Raw genomic sequence first — 18,088 nt, forward strand, 5'->3', positions numbered from 1 at the left:
GCACACAGTATTTGTATTGTACTTATAGAACACTTCAAATCAGATGTAATTGCACACGTGTGTAATTGGTTTCTTTGCTCTTCCAAATGGAAGCAGTACATAGTTCTCACTAATCCTAATTAATATTGCTCTTTTTGTTATCTGTGTCAAATTGATTTTCTGTCTTTGACATGTGTCTTCATGCTGTATTGCATAGGTACCCCTTTGTTATTAATGATAAAATGCTTTGAATGTATCAGACATTGGAATAGGAGTGGAATGTGGTGACTGGCCAAATGACTAGTGCAGTTCTTTCTAAGAAAACCTTTTCTTTGTATTTCAGGTGATATTTGAATCTGTCTCTTTGAAAGGACATCCAGGGTACATAGCTGTGGATGAAGTCAGAGTTCTTGCCCATCCATGCAGTGAGTATTCTTTGTTCTTCTAACCATCTCAATGCGTTAAATACCAGGCTTTGCAGTCTATAATACTGGGCTTGGCAGTCTTAAGTTGTGACTTATCCAATAGTGCCAACTGTAAAATCTCTTCTGTTTTGGTATCCCCCAAAACAACTAAAGACAGCCAGCCTTGTGCAATTAAATAACTTGACAATTTGTGCAAAAGGCAAAGGTGCTCTGATTCGGTCACTTGTGCCAGGATGTTTGTGGAAGTTTCTCATTGTAGAAGAGTCACAAGAACATAAAACTCTGTTTTGTTGTTTCGGAATTGTTCTGCTGTAGGAAAAGATCTAAATGTTTCTGATAATGTCCTGCGTGATTAACTTAAGGAAATAAGACAAATTGGTTCGATATATAAAGTAGTAAAATAAGAAAAGACATATCCTAAAGGTATCTCTCAAAAGAAAGGTTTTTGATTCTGCATGAGTTATTTAATAAATAAATCTCATTTAGACTTACACAGCAACGAAAACTAATGCAGGTTCATTACACTGTTCAGAAATATTTGTTCTGTTTCTCTTACCTTAGCTGTACTATGCCCAGCTTACATTTTTCCAGCATAGAGAGACATTAAGCCTCTACATTTGTGTGCGCACTTCTTTGGTTTCTCTGTGCATCTACCGAGAGGCTCAAGGACTTTTGTATCCCTACACTGTGTATGGAGCATACAGATTTTTAACAGCTTTCATGTTCATTGATGAGTTTAGACATATCTCTTTAAAATATAGTATTTTTAAAAAGTAATCCATAATAAATTAATGTCTTTTAGTGCTTGAATTATTAATTGTTATGTAGCAGATTAAATTGAATTTATGGGTGATACTTTGGCTTATTATATTTAGGTTTGTTTATAACTTTGATGCTGTAGTATTTCCAGGTGGCCTGATGTCCTTTGGGAAGGTAGCCCACCACCCCCATCAGGTTGGAGCTTTAACAGCCCCTTTCACTGGTTCTTAGTTTCAGTAAATGAGCAGCAGCTCTTCCAAACAAAATTCTGTGGGTGAGGTTCACCCATTTTATTTCAAAGAATAGCAACCATTCGCAATGTGAGGTACATGGCTCTGCTCAAGTTTAACAGGACATTTCTGATAACTGCAGTATGGTTAATTGCAGTTTAACTGAATTATATTTGTATTTACCATGTGCTTGTTCCTCGGGCCTTTGGGTGTATTTACTTCATTAAGAAATACTTACAATCTGTGTTGACCAGATGTTGCTGATAACTGGCAGCCTCCAAACAAATCCCCCAAATGATGTGTATGCATTCCAAAGCATGTTTGGTGGTGACTGATCCCTTTACTGGGAAAGAGGCCACAGAACCAACTGTGAGGCAAAGACAAGAAGGTTATGGGATTAAAAAATATATAGCAACCCCAAATCCTGCTTGGTGAATTATTAAAACTGATGTTTAAAACTCCATCTCCAAGTACATGCAGGTTCCTCTGGAAAATTAAATGCAATCTTGGTGACCCAAAGCTGGAATTACTCAGACTATATCCAGTGCATTTGAAATCAGTTGGCAACCTGCAGTGTGTGCAGGTCCCTACAAGCTATGAGTTCTCTGCAGTCTTTGCAAATACTTCTGTCTGATTCCCAGTGTTGTCTTTGCTGTTCAGTAGTGACACTGTACAGACTTACTTTGCCCCTCGGGTTCATTTTACAATTGTTAAAACTCAAAGCACAGGAATGAGGAAGCTTCTGATTGAGCCTGAATGGCACTTGAAATTATTGGTGTTATGTTTTAGTTTTGAGGCTGGTGTGGCTATATGTGCCTGATTTGGAGCTCACTCATACCTGAACATAGGCAGAAGTCACTCCTAAATAGCCTGCAAGCAGCACATAGTACTTGCTTTGCTGCCTGTCACCCAGAGGTGGTTTACCAGTTGGCTTTGACACGCTGCTCTGACCCCTAGAAAGCACGATAGTACAGAATCCCTGCACTTTGCTTGAGTTGTCAGCAAACTGGGCATATGGAGAATGTGGCACAGGAATTAGATAAAAACCTCTGACGTAGCATGCGGGCAAGGGTTTTCTGTTCATGTGCCTGTAGTAGACAACCATCTATTTGCCAGGCTTCCTGCACACACATGCCTACATCTTCTGAACCTATTTAATTCCAATAGAAAAATGTAGGTTAGTTTGTGCTCTGAAAATATGTAATTCCTTGGCTACTTATATCCAAAAGGTAAAGATGAAGTTGAAAAATGCTGACCCTTACTGTATTAGAAGGCTGTTGTGTGTCCTACTCTGAGAGTATTTGGTTGGTGCACAAACTTCCTTCTGAAGCCCAGCAAGCACAAAGCTAATCAGATGATCTTTTTCTGCTGTCACAAAATATGTTGGTGATATCAGCATTTGGATGTTGGTGGTTTAGTGTTGAACGAATACTGAATTTATTGTCATCAAAAAGCAGATATTGGCGTTATTAACCAGTGCAGCAATCCAACACTTATCAGTAATATCAATGTTTCATTTAATATCAGTGATTTTATATCAGCGGCATTGTTACTCCACAGTTACAGGATGTATTTGATAGTCAATACAATTGAAAGGAGAAAATTCTTTATACAAATTTGTTTTGGCCAGCCACACTTGACAACCTCAATTTCATTTCATTTTGCCCTTGGTAGAGCCACAGTTTCCTAAAGAGAAAAAATGTTCTCAGTTACTCTTAATAGAAGGGAGTAACAAATTGTTTTGGTGACCATGAAAGATCTGTAAGATCCCCTTGCTCTGCACCAAGTAGCTCAGTACTGAGGGACAGCTTTATTTTGCTAAATCTCTTTGTCAGGAGTAGGATGACTTGCTTTGTTCTGATATCTGTGTTGGTGTAACACAATCGCTGCCTTGCTCTACCCTTCCTATTCTTTGCATTTCTTGTTAGGAAAAGCACCTCATTTCTTACGGCTTCAGAATGTGGAGGTTAATGTGGGACAGAATGCGACATTCCAGTGCATTGCCGGGGGGAAGTGGTCCCAGCATGACAAACTCTGGCTTCAGGTAAAGTGATGCAATTTTTTCAAGTAAAATAAATAGACAGAGGACAGCAGGGTGGTGGGGCAAATGTTTATCATCAAAATCCTTTAAGAACTGCCTTGAGTTGTTTCCAGATCAGAATTCAAGATGATAAAATGCAGAACTGTGCTTCAGAAGATGGAAAAAGTGGCCAGCAAAATGTTAGTTCTAAACATACATCTTCAGACCTGTAAGCACTCCTTCATAAAAAAGAAAAGGCAGAACAGGTGCAATAATCCCTCCCTTCTGCTTAATTTTTGGTCTTCTTTCCTTTTGCCCTCCAAAAATATTGTTGACAAAGGCTGAGGGAAGTATGTTGAGATGAAAACATTCCTTAAGGTATGTTATAAAAGGACAAAGCCAGTTTGTACTCATTTTGTTTCTTCCTCCCAGTTTCCGTTGGCTTTTGCTCTGCATTGGCTCTATATTGATAGCAGAATGTTCCTCTGGTTGCTCACTAAATGACCAAAGAGTTCCTTCTCTTTGTGTCTATTTTCATTCTACTGGTTGGACTTCAAAAACTGTGTTGTGCTATTCACGTAGTGACAAACTTAAGTGATTTTCAGTTCTGGAGTTAGAAATGGAGCTTTTAGCAAACTGGAAGGGTGGAGTGCTGTTTGCCAGTGAAGGACAAAGTTATTACTTGTGCCCTTTGGAGTACTTGGCTCTGTGGAGTTCCAGCATTGCCATATTCTATACTAGAGTTCTTCTGGAGACTTTGAAGATAGTTGAGTTGAAAATTGTTTGAAATTGGTAATCACAGCCTGAACCTCTGATTAATCAGCTGAGGCAAATGTTAGGTCAGCTGTGGGAGCACAGGTGAGACTAATTTAGCTGTGGTCCCAGAAGGGGTGGAGCTTGACTCCACCTCCTCTAGACCTCATTTAAGGGCTGACCACCACTGAGGCAGTATCTCTTGGAGATTGCTCCCTGGTGGAGGTTGCTTCAGCATTTCCCAGCGAAGGCATCCATATTAGTGAGTTTTTCCTCATAAATAACCTTCTGAATATCTGTTACCATCTTTGTATCATTCCACCTTGCACTAGTCTAAATACTCAGGCAAGAATCAGTTTACTAATGGTGTAAACAAAAATTAATACCGGGAAAAAGATTGTGTTGGTGAGAAATGTGGTTGGTGTTCTGTAAAAATAACAGTCATTCTAACTGTACATTATTAAAGCTGTTATCTTAAAATATAGCTTTTAGCCTGAAAATTATTGGCCTATGTTGTACTTTTAGCATTAACAAACATATTTTGGCTTATTCTATATCTTTTTTTGAATTATTTCTGTGAAATCTTTCCACGGAAAGATTATATGTGTGTGAAAAAACTTCTGATCTGAAGCACTGTGAACCTTTTTTCCAAAGAGAAGAAGGGATTTGGGAGGAAATCATCATTGGTAGGGGGATCCTGGTTTCCATTCTTTTAAACTGGAGGATTTAATGAAAACAGCCTTGGAAATACTTCCCAAAATTGATTACTGGAAACTGGCACAATGACTCTGTGTTTTCCATTGAGGTTTCTAATAAAATAGACCAACTGAGCAAGTTCAGGTGTTTATGCTGATTTCCAGTTAATTCATCATCTGTCACTTTTCCAGTTGGGAAAATGCTGCATGGCATTGGTGGAGAAAGATTTATTGAGGATTGCTGGACATATAAACATTGCTGTTCATCCAAGCAATGTATTTAAATTGTTCTGGAAACAAAGTTTTATGCCTGAAAATGACAGGTTTATAAAATCTGTTCACTTATAGTATTTTCACAGGAGTACAAAATGCATTCATTTGTAGTATTTTCATGTCCTGGATAAGCTTCTGGATATACCCAGTACAAATAGTCTTAGCTGTCACTCTCCAGGCTTTTCAGTATACATAACACATCAAACGCACAAAAATATGTCAGAATTTAAGTAGATACAAAAAACTTAAATATATAAGAACATTTAAGCCCACTACTTCATAAAACCCAGAAAGCCTGTAAATTTTTCAGGGACGTTACCAGCTGTCTTTTCCTGAATGAATTGTACTCGTACAAAATCTAACCTAGTGAAGGTCTGAGCAGTTTTAAGAGTAACGAAGAGTGAATAATTTGTGTGCCTTTGTGATGTGAGTTGTTTTCATCTGTCTCCACAGCAGTGGAATGGGAGGGACACAGCATTAATGGTTACTCGAGTCGTCAACCACAGGCGTTTCTCTGCTACCGTCAGCGTTGCTGACACTTCGCAGCGCAGCATCAGCAAATACCGGTGTGTCATTCGCTCAGATGGAGGATCTGGAGTTTCAAATTATGCAGAACTAATAGTGAAAGGTAAGTTGTATTAATACAGCAACTTGGTGTTAGTTGAGCGTTTCCTCCTGTGTCAACTGTGTGTAAAATTTGACGTCCTATTGGGCCTTTCTTTCTTTCAATCCTATTAGATTCAAGTAGGAAAAATGGGTAAAAGTGACATGAATTTCAATCATTTTCTTAAAACAAGTATTTGAATCAAAGCTTTATCTGAATACAGCCTTCTTCATGAGCTCTTGAAGTAATGTATGGTAGCTGTGGATAATTTTAATGCAGTCAGCAGAATAGTTTATCTGTCAGTCAGCTTCATCTGGCTTGCTTTACATTTCATCAGACACAAATAATCCTATGGTAGTGTTGCATGTCAGAAGAGTCTGTTCAAGACTGTTGGGTGCAGGTGATCTGGAATGATTCTGTTGATGTCCTGAAGCACACAGTACAGATATCAGTAGCTCTTAATGGAAGCTGGAGGTTTCAGCTCTCTTATTAACTGTGATTCAGGAGGTGATGCTGTGCCTGACACGTGCAAGGTGGTATTTGCTTAAGAACATCCATGATGCACGGAATGAAATGCTATTTACTGCGCTGCTTTATTAATGTTACCCAAGCTGCACCACAAGGATGCTCACTGTGTCTTAGGAGAACAAACCAGAAGGTGACAGTCTCCCCTTAGACTGCTTTAGTGTCTATTGAAGGCAATACTGATGTGGGTGGAAGGAATCTTCTCAGAGAATATAGTTTTATTGATCAAAACTTTTGTACGTTATGGAGATAGAGGACTGTTGGAGACATGAGATCACTTTGTTCTACTGTAGTACTTTTTTAGCAACTTTTTCTGTCACTTAGCACTAGCACCTTCACAATGTTTTAAATATCCAATGTTGTAGATATTCAGGCTACACTGATCATGAAGAGAATGTTCAGATTAGGTGCGAAATGCTTTTAATTCCCACCAAATTATCTACTATCTCACTTGTTAGAGGAGTTAACTTATGATTAAAATGAAATCGAGTTGCCAAAAGCAGCATATTGGTACTGTAAAATTGCTAAGTAGAGGGAAGGCAGTCTTCCAGAGCAACCAATATTAGAGTATGCAGAGTTGGGCATGTGCCTGACACTTTCATGTTTAACAGTATGAGGAGGAGAAAAATAGAAGAGTGAGTTGTAAATGTGAATGGCTGGACATCCAACATGATGGACATTGGTAGACTCACTGCTGAATTACCCAGGCAGACACCTAGGCAGAGAAACTTGAGGAGAGGAATATTGTTATGGGAAGGCACACTCCTCTGCTCTGTGCTGCTGTATTAGTAAGCAGGCAAAGTTAAGTGGTTCATTTGAGGTTAGCTTGATGCAGCACTGTGAAACACTGGGATTGCATGGATGAGTACTTCTAGTCTGGCTAATTTTAGCGTGGGTAATAGCAAATTCGCAACACATATATACAGACTGAAATGAAAGCAAATTGGAATTGTTTAATTCTGAAGAGATGTTTATTGAATTGCAGTAATGTACTTGGGTATACATTAAATTAGTCTGTAATTGAAGTTCTGCTCAATTGATAGTCCTGTCCCTAAACCTACTAAATCCAAGCTAATTCTTTGCCTCACATGCTTTTTCCCAGTTAGCTGAACATAAAATCATGTAGGATTTTTTCAACAAAGGTCAAGGTTGAAAAAACTATCTATATATCTTTCTCATGTGAAGATCTGTTTGCTTCCCTTAGCTGTAAGATATTTTATTACAGCAATGAGAAAGTGATTTACAGTTCTTGATGCTGCATAATTTAGTAGACACAGATTGAGGAATCTTTATTTGAAATACATTTACTACCTCAACACTTGAAATTGGAACCGTAGATACTTCTTTCAGCAAATAAACCAGTGATATTAAACACAAACCAGCCCCTTCGGTTGTCATACGTGACTATGTGGACATTATATTTCCAATACTGAGAATGCTAGAGAACTGCCACTGCAGAGCTGTTCACTGTCTGTGCAAATACCTTCTGTAAGTGGCAGTAAATCTATTCTTCTCTTTGCACTTCAGAATCGTAATCACAAAGCCTGCAAAACCCATCATTTCCATCTGCACACCTTACCATCCTTTGGTGCTCCTCTGGAAAATAGCTCTCCTCTATTTCTTAACTTTCACAGTCTCTCATACAGTAATTTTGTGTAGGGCAGGCTTCGAGTATCCTAGAGCTTCTACATCTTGCTGTACTGATCGCATGCAGATGGAATGCTTCTAGTCCGTAATTTTCTTTTAAGTAAAAGCTGCATGGCAGTTATCCATATTCTGAAATAAATGCATATTTTGCTTGTGTAAAGATTGTTTAAAATACTACAAAACTGTCCAGGATCTGAACACGTGAGATCTGTATTAATGATACAATTCGAGTGTCCTTCCAGAAAGCCTCTTACTTCATGTGGGAGTGTGAATAACATTTTAAACTGTGCGTGTGTTTGTATTGGCAAGTTGTTTGCGATTTATTTTTCTGATCCATTTCAGGTAGTTTGAGTGCCCAAATTAATGAGTGGTAGAAATTTATAACTTCTTTTTTCTTGAACCTGTTTGTTTTTGCAGTCTTGGCTCACCAGCAGGTCCCTTGAGATCATTTTATTGCTACCTGATGATTTTTATGAGATCTGTTCTATGCTGCCACAACAGGAGTTGCAGTATGCGACAAAACCCCTTTACAGACCTCTCAGGATATGTTCTTTTTCCCTTCAGTTTTGCCTTTGTTGATTTTTATAGTGTTTGATTACTCAACACAGATGTAAGACAGTCTGTTCCTTAGCTGAGTGGCTTTCTGTCATCCATGTGATGTTTGGGACAGCTCATCTGTTTATCAGTCACTTTTTTCTTGAGGTTTTCAGACATGAAGCTGATACTTGCAATGATGCCAGAGGGAGAGGTGGGTTGTTGTTTTTTTCCCCAGTGTTGCTTACTGTTTTTTCTCTAATTCTTTTCTGGTCTGATGCCTGTCAAGACAACAAATAACAATAAATAATTATGCATTAAGACAAAATACCTATGTATGTGGTTAAGTTGCTTCAGTATTAAATATATAGAGATATACCTTGCAAATTCACTATTAAAAATTATGAAGTAGACAACCTCTACCTGCATTTTGACCAGTCTCAGTATGTACCATTGGAGTTGTATCCAGAGTAGTTTCAATTAATTATTAAGCTTCAGGAAGAACTATTAGGAAAAAGAACTTTCCAAAGCCTAAAAAAAATAAGAAATAAAGATATGTCTCGCACATCTGATCCAGGCTGGATCTGGCCATAGAGATGTTGCATCAGGCCCTCCATAGGTCTGCTTGGGTGAAACAAGTGGGAGTGTAGATATGAAAGTATATTATATGGCATTATGCATGTACTGCAGATTAGAGCTTGCATCTGGACTGAAAATACAATTGACTTCAATGTACTTCCTTAGGATGACATTGTTATGGGGGCCTGTAGTGACAGGATGAGCAGAAATTGCCCTCTTCCAGTTTAAAGCTGATTTAGATGTGATATCAGGGAGAAATTCCTTACTGCGAGGCTGGTGAGACACTGGCACAGGTTGCCCATTGAGGCTGTGGATGCCCCTTCCCTGCCGTCATTCAGGGCCAGGCTGGATGGGGCTGAGCAACCTGGGCTTAGAGGGAGGTGTCCCTGCCTACAGCAGGGGGTTGGAAGGAGGTGATCTTAAAGGTCCCTTCCAACCCATTCTTTGATTCTGTGACCATAAACTCCATAGTCTTTCACTTCATATTCATCCACAGTACATGTATAATTTTGTACCTTAGGATACTGGTATGAAAAGTACTCATTAAATGTATCATAATACCCTTGCCATCACAAGATAATATAGCAACTATTGCCATAACAGTACTCAGATCCCTGGGCTGGGGGTACTGATAAGAATAGTAGCAATGTTGCAGTCATCTTCTTTTGCCTGAGAGTAGCTGGAAGATCCTAACCTGGCCCCTCACTTGGAGCCATTTAGGTGAGAAACTCATCTATGGTCGGAAATAAATGCTTTTTAGATTTCACTGTTAAAATATTTTTTTATAGTGTGCAGAAATTCAGATAGGAATTTTCGTGCCTCACGGCTATTAATCGGGCTCATCCAGGTTGTGAAAGTTGCTGAGTAGATTTGAATTCATCTGCCTGAGTAATATGCATTAATCAAGGTCCTGCACGTTATCACTTTATGAACAGGGAAGCATCTCTCGTTGGCACTGTCAGCGGTATCAGGAAAGCTGTGATGGGGAGGGCTTTCCTCAGGCTTCATGCTCTCACACTCTCATGTTCTCTCTTTGCCTTTTTACACAACTGGATTGTCTGCAGAGTTAATGTGTGCAGCACCAGGAGAAGTTAAGTGTAGATTTGATCGGGTGTGTGTTAATGTTGCTCTTTTGGATTACCACAGAGTGTATGTGTGGATGTGAACCATTTGTGAAGGTTATGAAATTAGTGAACATGAGAAACTGACTTTGTGGTTGCGGGGTGCCTGAAGAAGCTGCTGCCATTCCTTTATTCCTCTGTAGTCACAGTGATGTAGGGAATGCAATGCTCCAAACCCTGGTGTTCAAATCTGGCTAATAATTACTCGAACTCTTCACTCTGTTTTAATCATCTAGTTTGGTGTTGTCCAATAGCTATTGCTTTAACTCAGATCTAATCATTGGATGTCTGTGTGCTGAGAAAAGGGGAGATGAGATTTTGAACACTCATTCCCTCTCACTGAGAGCTTTGCTTCCTCTCCTTTCACTCTGCCTTAATAGCTTTTGGAGGAGGGGAGAGCGCTGAGGACAAAGCCGTTGTTTCATAGAAATAGGCAGTTAGAAAGAATGATACGTGTTATTTCAAAAGAAAATATTTCCTTCTCCTTCTGTTTAACCTCCAAAATAGAACTGGAAATGAAGCCTTTCTTGGGAGCTGATTGATAGACATACATGATATTATAGACTGGATCCATTTTTCAGAGCTGCACTGTGCAATGTGGACTTGCAGTCGTGTTGCCATGTTTGTATTCCTTGTTTTCAGTGTTTACGTTAGCCAAGGATGTGTGAATTAGAATGGGTGTTTCCGGGAAGAATACAAAGCTACAGCTGTGATACAAGGACATTTCCTAAGCTAGTTGTTGACAGTTCAGGTCTCCAATTTCTTTTCTTTCTGCCATAGCTCTTCAATTTCTAAGCTAAGCAAGCAGAGATTGCTGTATGAACTTTATCTTCATTGTAGGCACTTGGGAAATGAATACAACTTTCCTGTCACAGCACTGATTTGAGTTTCAGGAACTATCAGTGTTGTGCATATAGGAAAGAAATTGGAGATTGGGATGGGGGCAAGGCTGGGCGTTGGAGGGGGGGGGTGGAGGTTGGTGGTGTTTGATTTGTTTGTTTTCCTCCTAGAGATGCATTAAGGAGTTATGTTTTAATCCTGACTGAGCATGGTAGACAAGTAGGCATGGGATTGAGTTCCTTAGGATTGTTCTTAATATGCATGTTTCTAAGCGTGATGCTCATGATGTATAAAGTTCTTAACTGAATACAAGATAAAATGCAATAACAAGTAGAAAAAAAAAGAATACAAAACAATCTTTTTGAAGTGAAGGAGCTTGAGTAAATCCTTGTGCTTTCTGAGTGTGGTTACCTGCAGCCTCCCTGATGTATCTCAGGAACCGGTTGTGATGGTGCAGGGAGCAGACGGCTCATGTGAGCTGTGGTTCTGCTGGCTGAAAGCCATGGGGCAAGCAGTCCTCACCAGTCTTAGGCAGAGAGAGCTGTTACAGCTTTGTAGGAGCAAGAAGGCTTCTCCCAGGGTTATCATCTTCTCTCTCTCTAGAAGAGGACTCTAGAAATAGCTAGGAATGATTAACTTAGTAAAAGGCTTGTTTGTTTTTAGTTTTGTTTCTTTAAATCTTTCCTCTCAACTTGACCTGAGTAACTGCAAGATTTGTTGTGGGAAGAAGCCTTCTTGCTGCTTTTAAGTAAGATAATGTTATGAATGTATTGAATGTATGAAATAATTGTGCCCTGTCCTATACCCTCTTACCTGCCTCTACCAAACAGAGGAGAGGAAATCTCCAAAGAGCAAAAGTAATGAAAGGAAAAGCATTGCTGTGTGATAGACTTTGTCATCTCACTAGACTGCCCTGGCATTCCTTGACTTTTCCATCAGCTATTCATGTAGACCTGCATATTTCTATATAACCTTATTCTTCTACCTGCTGTTCTGAGAAGTGTCTCCCCACATCAGACAAATACAAAGGATAAAGTGGGAATCGAAGTAAATAAATGAGCTGTTTAATCATAACAATTTCAATCTTAGTATGTTAAAATTGCCAAAACAATTTACATAAGGTTTTGGTCTTCAGATAAAAGATGTGGTCCAAAAGTTGGTGGAAATAATATGTTGTTTTTTGGTTAGTGTTCCAGTAAACATCTACCTATTAGCTTCCTATTGTAGAGAAAGCTCCCAACAAACAGTTCAGCTGGTGGAAGGAGGGAAGCTTGCAAGAACAAATGAATGTGTTTCAGTCTGCCTAGGATTACACTCATGCTTGAAAAGTACAGACAAGGTAATTTCGTATATTTCATGCTGCCTTACATCGTGGAGGAAGATAGCAGTAATGCAATTTTCAAGTATCTATTGCTGCTGGGGCGTACAGCGTATTAACTTATGTTGAGGGACTTTCACTGCTGGAGGCTTCTGTTGTTCTGTAGTATTCATATGACAGTCTGTAGTCTTGCTAATACCAATTCTCATTTGTTTATTTTTAAAGGGATGGGAGGGGTAGCAGTTACTTGGCCAGTGTTGTTTATTGTCCCCATTAGCTTTCTTGCTTGGTGGCTAAAATATAGTCAAAATACAAAATTGTCCCTTTGTTAATTGTTCTGCAATCTATGCTGCTGTTTATAGTAGGGTTTGATCCTGCTGGGTTATGCCTGTAGTTGATATTTGGCAGTCAGAACACACAGCCCTCTCCGTGCCCATTTAAAATCATCAGAAAAGTTGAAGGCAGCTGCAAAGAAATTAATTCAGGAGTGCTGCTATCGGAAGGAAAAAAAGCATCAAATGCTAAGGAGATATCTTAAAAGCCTTTGCTAGCTGGAAACGTTCTTGCAGTTAGGATAGCTTGGCAACTCAGACGATCAGATGTACACCATGCAAAATGTATCTGGAACTTTCCATTGTTCTTTGTTTCTTTCCAAGGTACGGTGTTTTCTAACAGCTGATTGCTTGTGATGCTCATATGATATTACAATTCAAAATGACGCCCCCCCACCCACCTTATGACTCAACTATGAAATTTAGCAGAAGGTTTGAGTCACATGCGTCGTTAACTGTCTCTCTTCCACTCATCTTTCTTCTGCCTCTTTAATTGTAGGGAAGTTATTAATGAACTTTCAAACCTCTTGGCAAATGGAACCTAGAACTATTCTTAATTTGCCCATGCTGTGGTTACAATCCTGTTAAGTGCTTTTAATTCAAGAGAAGGCACTTGAAGTACCATCTGTCATTGTACTGGATATTGGTGAGGAGTCTGGTATGACTAGGAGACCTTTGACACTTGTTAGATATAATTGGTGGATATGAGCTGTTATCTCCGCAGGAAGGATATCCTTTCTACATCAAAATATCTTTTCTGTTGCAGGAGGGGGGAAAAAAAGCCCAAAATTGTAGTGCTATACTTAATATGAAATGTGGGCAAAGATTCATTAGATTTCTCAGTGTGCAATGGTCATTATTAATAAGAGAACCTGTCAGAGTAAACTGGCAAAACAGCACGGATTCCATTTATATGTGAGAAATGGTTGAATTTCAAATGAAGGGAGTAAACTCATTCTATTGGGATGCAGGTGCCTCAGATCATGATGACTGGAGATTGTAGGAAGTTTGTGGTGCTAGACACACAGAGTGTAAGGAAGCATAGTTACTGAGCTCTTTCAGGAATGCAGTAGTTACTGCAGCTAATAGGCTTGCTGCAAAAGTATTACATTTGCTACTGGACAACTGAATGAAGTCAGGTGTGCTGAATGGAGGCCCTTCAGCCAGCTTCTGTTAGATATTGAGGGAAACAGGGCTTTTAAAGTTCACACAGTATTTGCCTCTGAATGATGGAGCTGAACTGCTTTGCATTCAAAGCCGGCAGAACTGAACTCCAGGGAGAAGCTGGGTGTTGGTTACGTTAACATTCGCCCTATCCAAATGAAAAGATTAAAGAGCATTTTTCAGCGTTAGGGAAGGAATGCTCACTCTGCAGTCAGCTCCCACTCAGCTTCGAGATTATTGGAGGTAGGAAAATATCTGAAGTTGCAGTTTTGCATTTAGATTTTGCAGTCCCACTTCTTCCCCCCTGCTCCACTGAGGAATTTATCTGAGCCAATGATTTCCCAGCATCCATGGTAGCTGTCAGGTGAGGAAATGCAGATCCCAGATGATCACCAACAAACCCCAAAACCTGTTGTGATGCTTTTCAGCTTTGATCTGATGTGTTAATCTTCTGCCATGATAAATATCACCACTTGTTGCCCTCCTTTACTGGTGCTGGGATGCTTTGCTCACTTCACATCCTTCCTGTTACTTCTGCCCTGCTGTGACTTTGAGAGATGCCTTCAGATGTAGGGGCAGAAACCTGCTGAGCAGCAGTTAAGTAGTGTGATTGCAGCAAGCCCTGCCTCTATTGTAATCCTTAGCCTATGGATTTGAGGGCAGAAAAAAAAACCAAACATCAACATAATATGAAGTTTCTTGGCTTTGTACAGACTAGACCTATCTCTCTACAGGTGAGATTTCCCTCCCGAGCATCTCTCACTTCTCTTTCTCGGCAGGAAACTTTCTATCAGTGCACGTTTGTATGTGAGGAGGATGCAAATAGCTGCACGACTTAGGCTCTCTCTCTTTGGATCCTATAAATCAGTCTTTGCGTGTGCTTTACTGTCCTATTTATGAGCCTGCAGCTAATACTGAATCACATGGCAGACTACAACTTACAAACTGCTTGTTCCCTCAGCAGGATACAGACACAAATTAAAATGGAAAAGGGTTGAATTGCTTATTTCTTTAATTCTCTCTTTTGTTTCTGCTGTTTCTAAGTTTCTGACTGGCCCCTGTGAGCAGTGCTGAGAAGATCTTATTCCCTCTTACTTGGCATTATGGTATTATTCAGTCCTTTGTTCCAAACTCAGTATTTCTCAGTATTTTCCATGGTTTTGAGGCTGGAATTCTCAATATAAGCACTTTTGTGTTTCCTCTTGCATTTTCTTTTGCCATCACTCTACTACTTAGTCTTCCACATACCTTTGTCTACTTGTTGAGCCTTGCCAAATCACTTACTTCTGCTTCCTTGTGTGTGTTATGGATGAACTTCTCTCAAGTCTCAGCAAGGAACCTTAAGCATTGGTAGAGGCAAGCACTTGGGCAATGGAATTACTGCTTACCCCTGGGTAAGGGCTTCCACAGTGATGCTCCCAAGAACTACAGGAAGACACAAAAAGCATCAGCTGAGAACAGCATAAGAGCATGAAAAAGTAATTCTGAAGTTTAAAACTGTACAGTTGGTGATGTGTTCTGGGAGACAATTATTTCAAGTGGTTTGTGTACACTAAATCAGCAGCCTTCCGTATTTACTGCATTTACGGCTGTATGCTGTACGATCTGTTTATAAGTAAAAAAGTAAGGTGTCTATCCTTAGTGAATCCACTGCACATCTCTGTATCAGTTCTTATGCTTTTATATGCACCTGCTGCTTCTCTTTCCTGTTAGCTGCTCTCAAGAGGAGCAACTCAAATGACAGGCCATAATGTTATCCACTCATTGACTTGTCTGTCCACATCAAAATGTTTTGCTGCAGACAAGGTGATAATTTCCCTTACATCAGTCAAACTTCTGTCAGTAAGATCAGACAAATGTCCCTCTGGTTGCTGCAAGGTATATTTATCCTGTTTCCAGTCTGAACAAAGAAAGGAGCAGTAGGTAATTCTGGTGGAACGGAATAGAGCAAATTACTGATAATTGACAAGTAAGACACTTGAGTTGCTAGGGTTACTCCAGAATAGGAGAGGTTTATGTATAATTACAACAGTTCAGTTCCTTGCGTGGGACTGCACTATTGATTCCCCTTGCTTTAGATATGTTTGTGAGAAAAGCAAAAGAGAAAAGCCAGTGTATTTCAAAACAAGTAGTGAGAGTGTTGTACACAAAATGTTCTTTCATTTTGGCTCCTCCATTAAACTGAAATTCCTTGGGCACTAAGCCCAAGAGTTCAGAGTGACATTTGTAAGGTTACGGTCTTCTATACGTTCTTTCTCTTGCCATTTGTGTCCAACAAGCCAAGAGTCCAGACAGTTACATCACAAATTGAGAGGAGAGTTCAGTTAGTAGTTGGATGTGTGAGGTGTTTATATCTTTGGGGACAAATGAGTCAACTTTTCTGATCAAACTATGATTTGATAGTGTTCTACATCAAAATGTGTAGAAAAAAATAAACAAAACCCAAATAACAGATTAGTAGAAAGCGTGAGAGAATCTAACTTAAAACATAACTATTGATTGTTCCATGTGTTCTTATTGTCCCATCTGCTGTTGCAGAATCTGTCATGATTTAATCATCTTAAAAGTTCATTTTTAGGATAGAGATGTCTTAGTCATATATATCTGTCAAGTCTTGACTATGTGGGCAATTCTGGGATTCACCAGTGACTCTCTTCAGTTGTTTTCTCTTGAATATTACATAGTGGTTATTTGAAAAAGATGTAATATCTGGAGACCTACACTGCTGTTTTTTTGTGTTCTTTTTAATTTTATGTTTTCTGATGCTTTATATATGTCTGGTCTGGGTGGCAGCTCTGTTTACTAATACTGCTTCCAAATTGATTCACACATTTCCTGTGCCTTTTGATGCTTGAAGGGAAAAACGTGTTCTACGTACACAGCAGTGAATCAGTTTGGGTATTTACTCTTGTAAATAGATGGAGACAGGAGACAAGCTTTCGCCAAACTCAAAGGCAGTGGATCTGGTGGTATTTATAATTCTAGGAAGCTTTCAAACAGGAATGTGATGGTTGGCTGACAATGGATGGCATCCAGTCTGCCAAAGCTGAGTTATCTGAACTTGAGCAGATCTTTCTCTCAATGGCTTCAAAGGCATCTGCCTTTCAGGGTGAACTGTGTAAGAGACTGAGGCACTTGTTCTCCAAGGCCATTTCATTAGATGACTGGAATTCATCCTCAGGATAGCTATACTTGTACAAGTTAATGTGCATATCATTTCGAAAGCGGCTGTAGCTTTAGGCACAGCAGGCTTAAAATAATCTCTGTAGTTAGGACAGTGGATGCCATCATACTGGAGTACAAGCACAAGTACAGATCTCACTCCACATTGTGTCACACGTGCAAAAGTAAGCATTTACCATATTGCAAATCTAAGCCTATATTTGTTAACATGCATGCAAAAATGAACCCAGGGGACTTTAAGATGATATCTAACTAAATGATTGTGCTTGGGGCCCTGAGGCTAATGGCATAAAATGTGGCAGTGCATTAAGATCACTTAGCTGAAATAGCACCTCAAACAATTTATATGTTAAATGAGTTGTCACATATCTTGCTGGGATCTGCAGCCCTCTTTTCATTATATGCATTAATATATTCCTGTTTGGAACCATCCTTTTTTTTAGGGGGGGGAGGAGGGGGGGGGATGAGGTGGGGTGGAAAAAAGGGAGTATTCAATAAAACCCCACTGGGTTCAATTTTCAAGAAAATTAACAAATGCCAACTTAATTAGTGTAATAAAATTGTGAAGGATGGGGTGTGGTTAATATTGCATGAAATACGTATCCAAGAAGAAAAAGCAAATGGATTTTTGTAGGAATGCATGTTTGGATCCATCTGCAGTTTATAATAGATGTTTTGTTCAGATCTACACAACAGAAAGTTGAATTAGTGTAGCAGGTGTACGTTTTTTGTTTAAATACACTGATTGGCACCTGCTTGCCCCTGCATCCCCTCCTCTGCTCTTATTAATGATCAGTATCCTGTTAGAGTGAGAAAATTCACTTTTCATTCAGTTATATACAATTCATTTGCACTGACAATTGTTTTGAGATGGAACATACTTCAGCAGATTTGAGCAGCAATGCTAGTCAGTGCCCACAGTCTGTAGTTGTGGTGGTTGTCCTTAGCTCTGTGGGGCTTTATATGCACTTAAATCCATACTTTCTTCTCTTATTCTTCTGAATGTCTGCTACGACCACAGCATTCTGAGTTACTTATTGTCCTCCTCTATCTGTCCTCCATCACCTCATTTTTCTTATTTCACTCCTTCAGTCCTGTCCTTGCCTC

General features: G+C 39.4%; 1 protein-coding gene across 4 annotated transcripts in view; it reads left to right on the plus strand.

Moving 5' to 3' along the window:
- LOC146754902 (receptor-type tyrosine-protein phosphatase T-like) overlaps positions 1–18,088 on the plus strand; it is a 254,945-nt gene that overhangs the window by 159,686 nt on the left and 77,171 nt on the right. For all 4 annotated transcript variants that reach the window (XM_085526644.1, XM_085526642.1, XM_085526643.1 and 1 more), the window contains 3 exons: positions 323–404; positions 3,322–3,437; positions 5,588–5,762. In XM_085526644.1, the coding sequence (XP_085382770.1) occupies positions 323–404; positions 3,322–3,437; positions 5,588–5,762 (373 nt within the window). The remainder of the gene's footprint in view (positions 1–322; positions 405–3,321; positions 3,438–5,587; positions 5,763–18,088) is intronic.

This window comes from Coturnix japonica, chromosome 37, assembly GCF_054131305.1.
Source record: "Coturnix japonica strain WE chromosome 37, WE-NBRP24, whole genome shotgun sequence".
Lineage (NCBI taxonomy): Eukaryota > Metazoa > Chordata > Aves > Galliformes > Phasianidae > Coturnix > Coturnix japonica.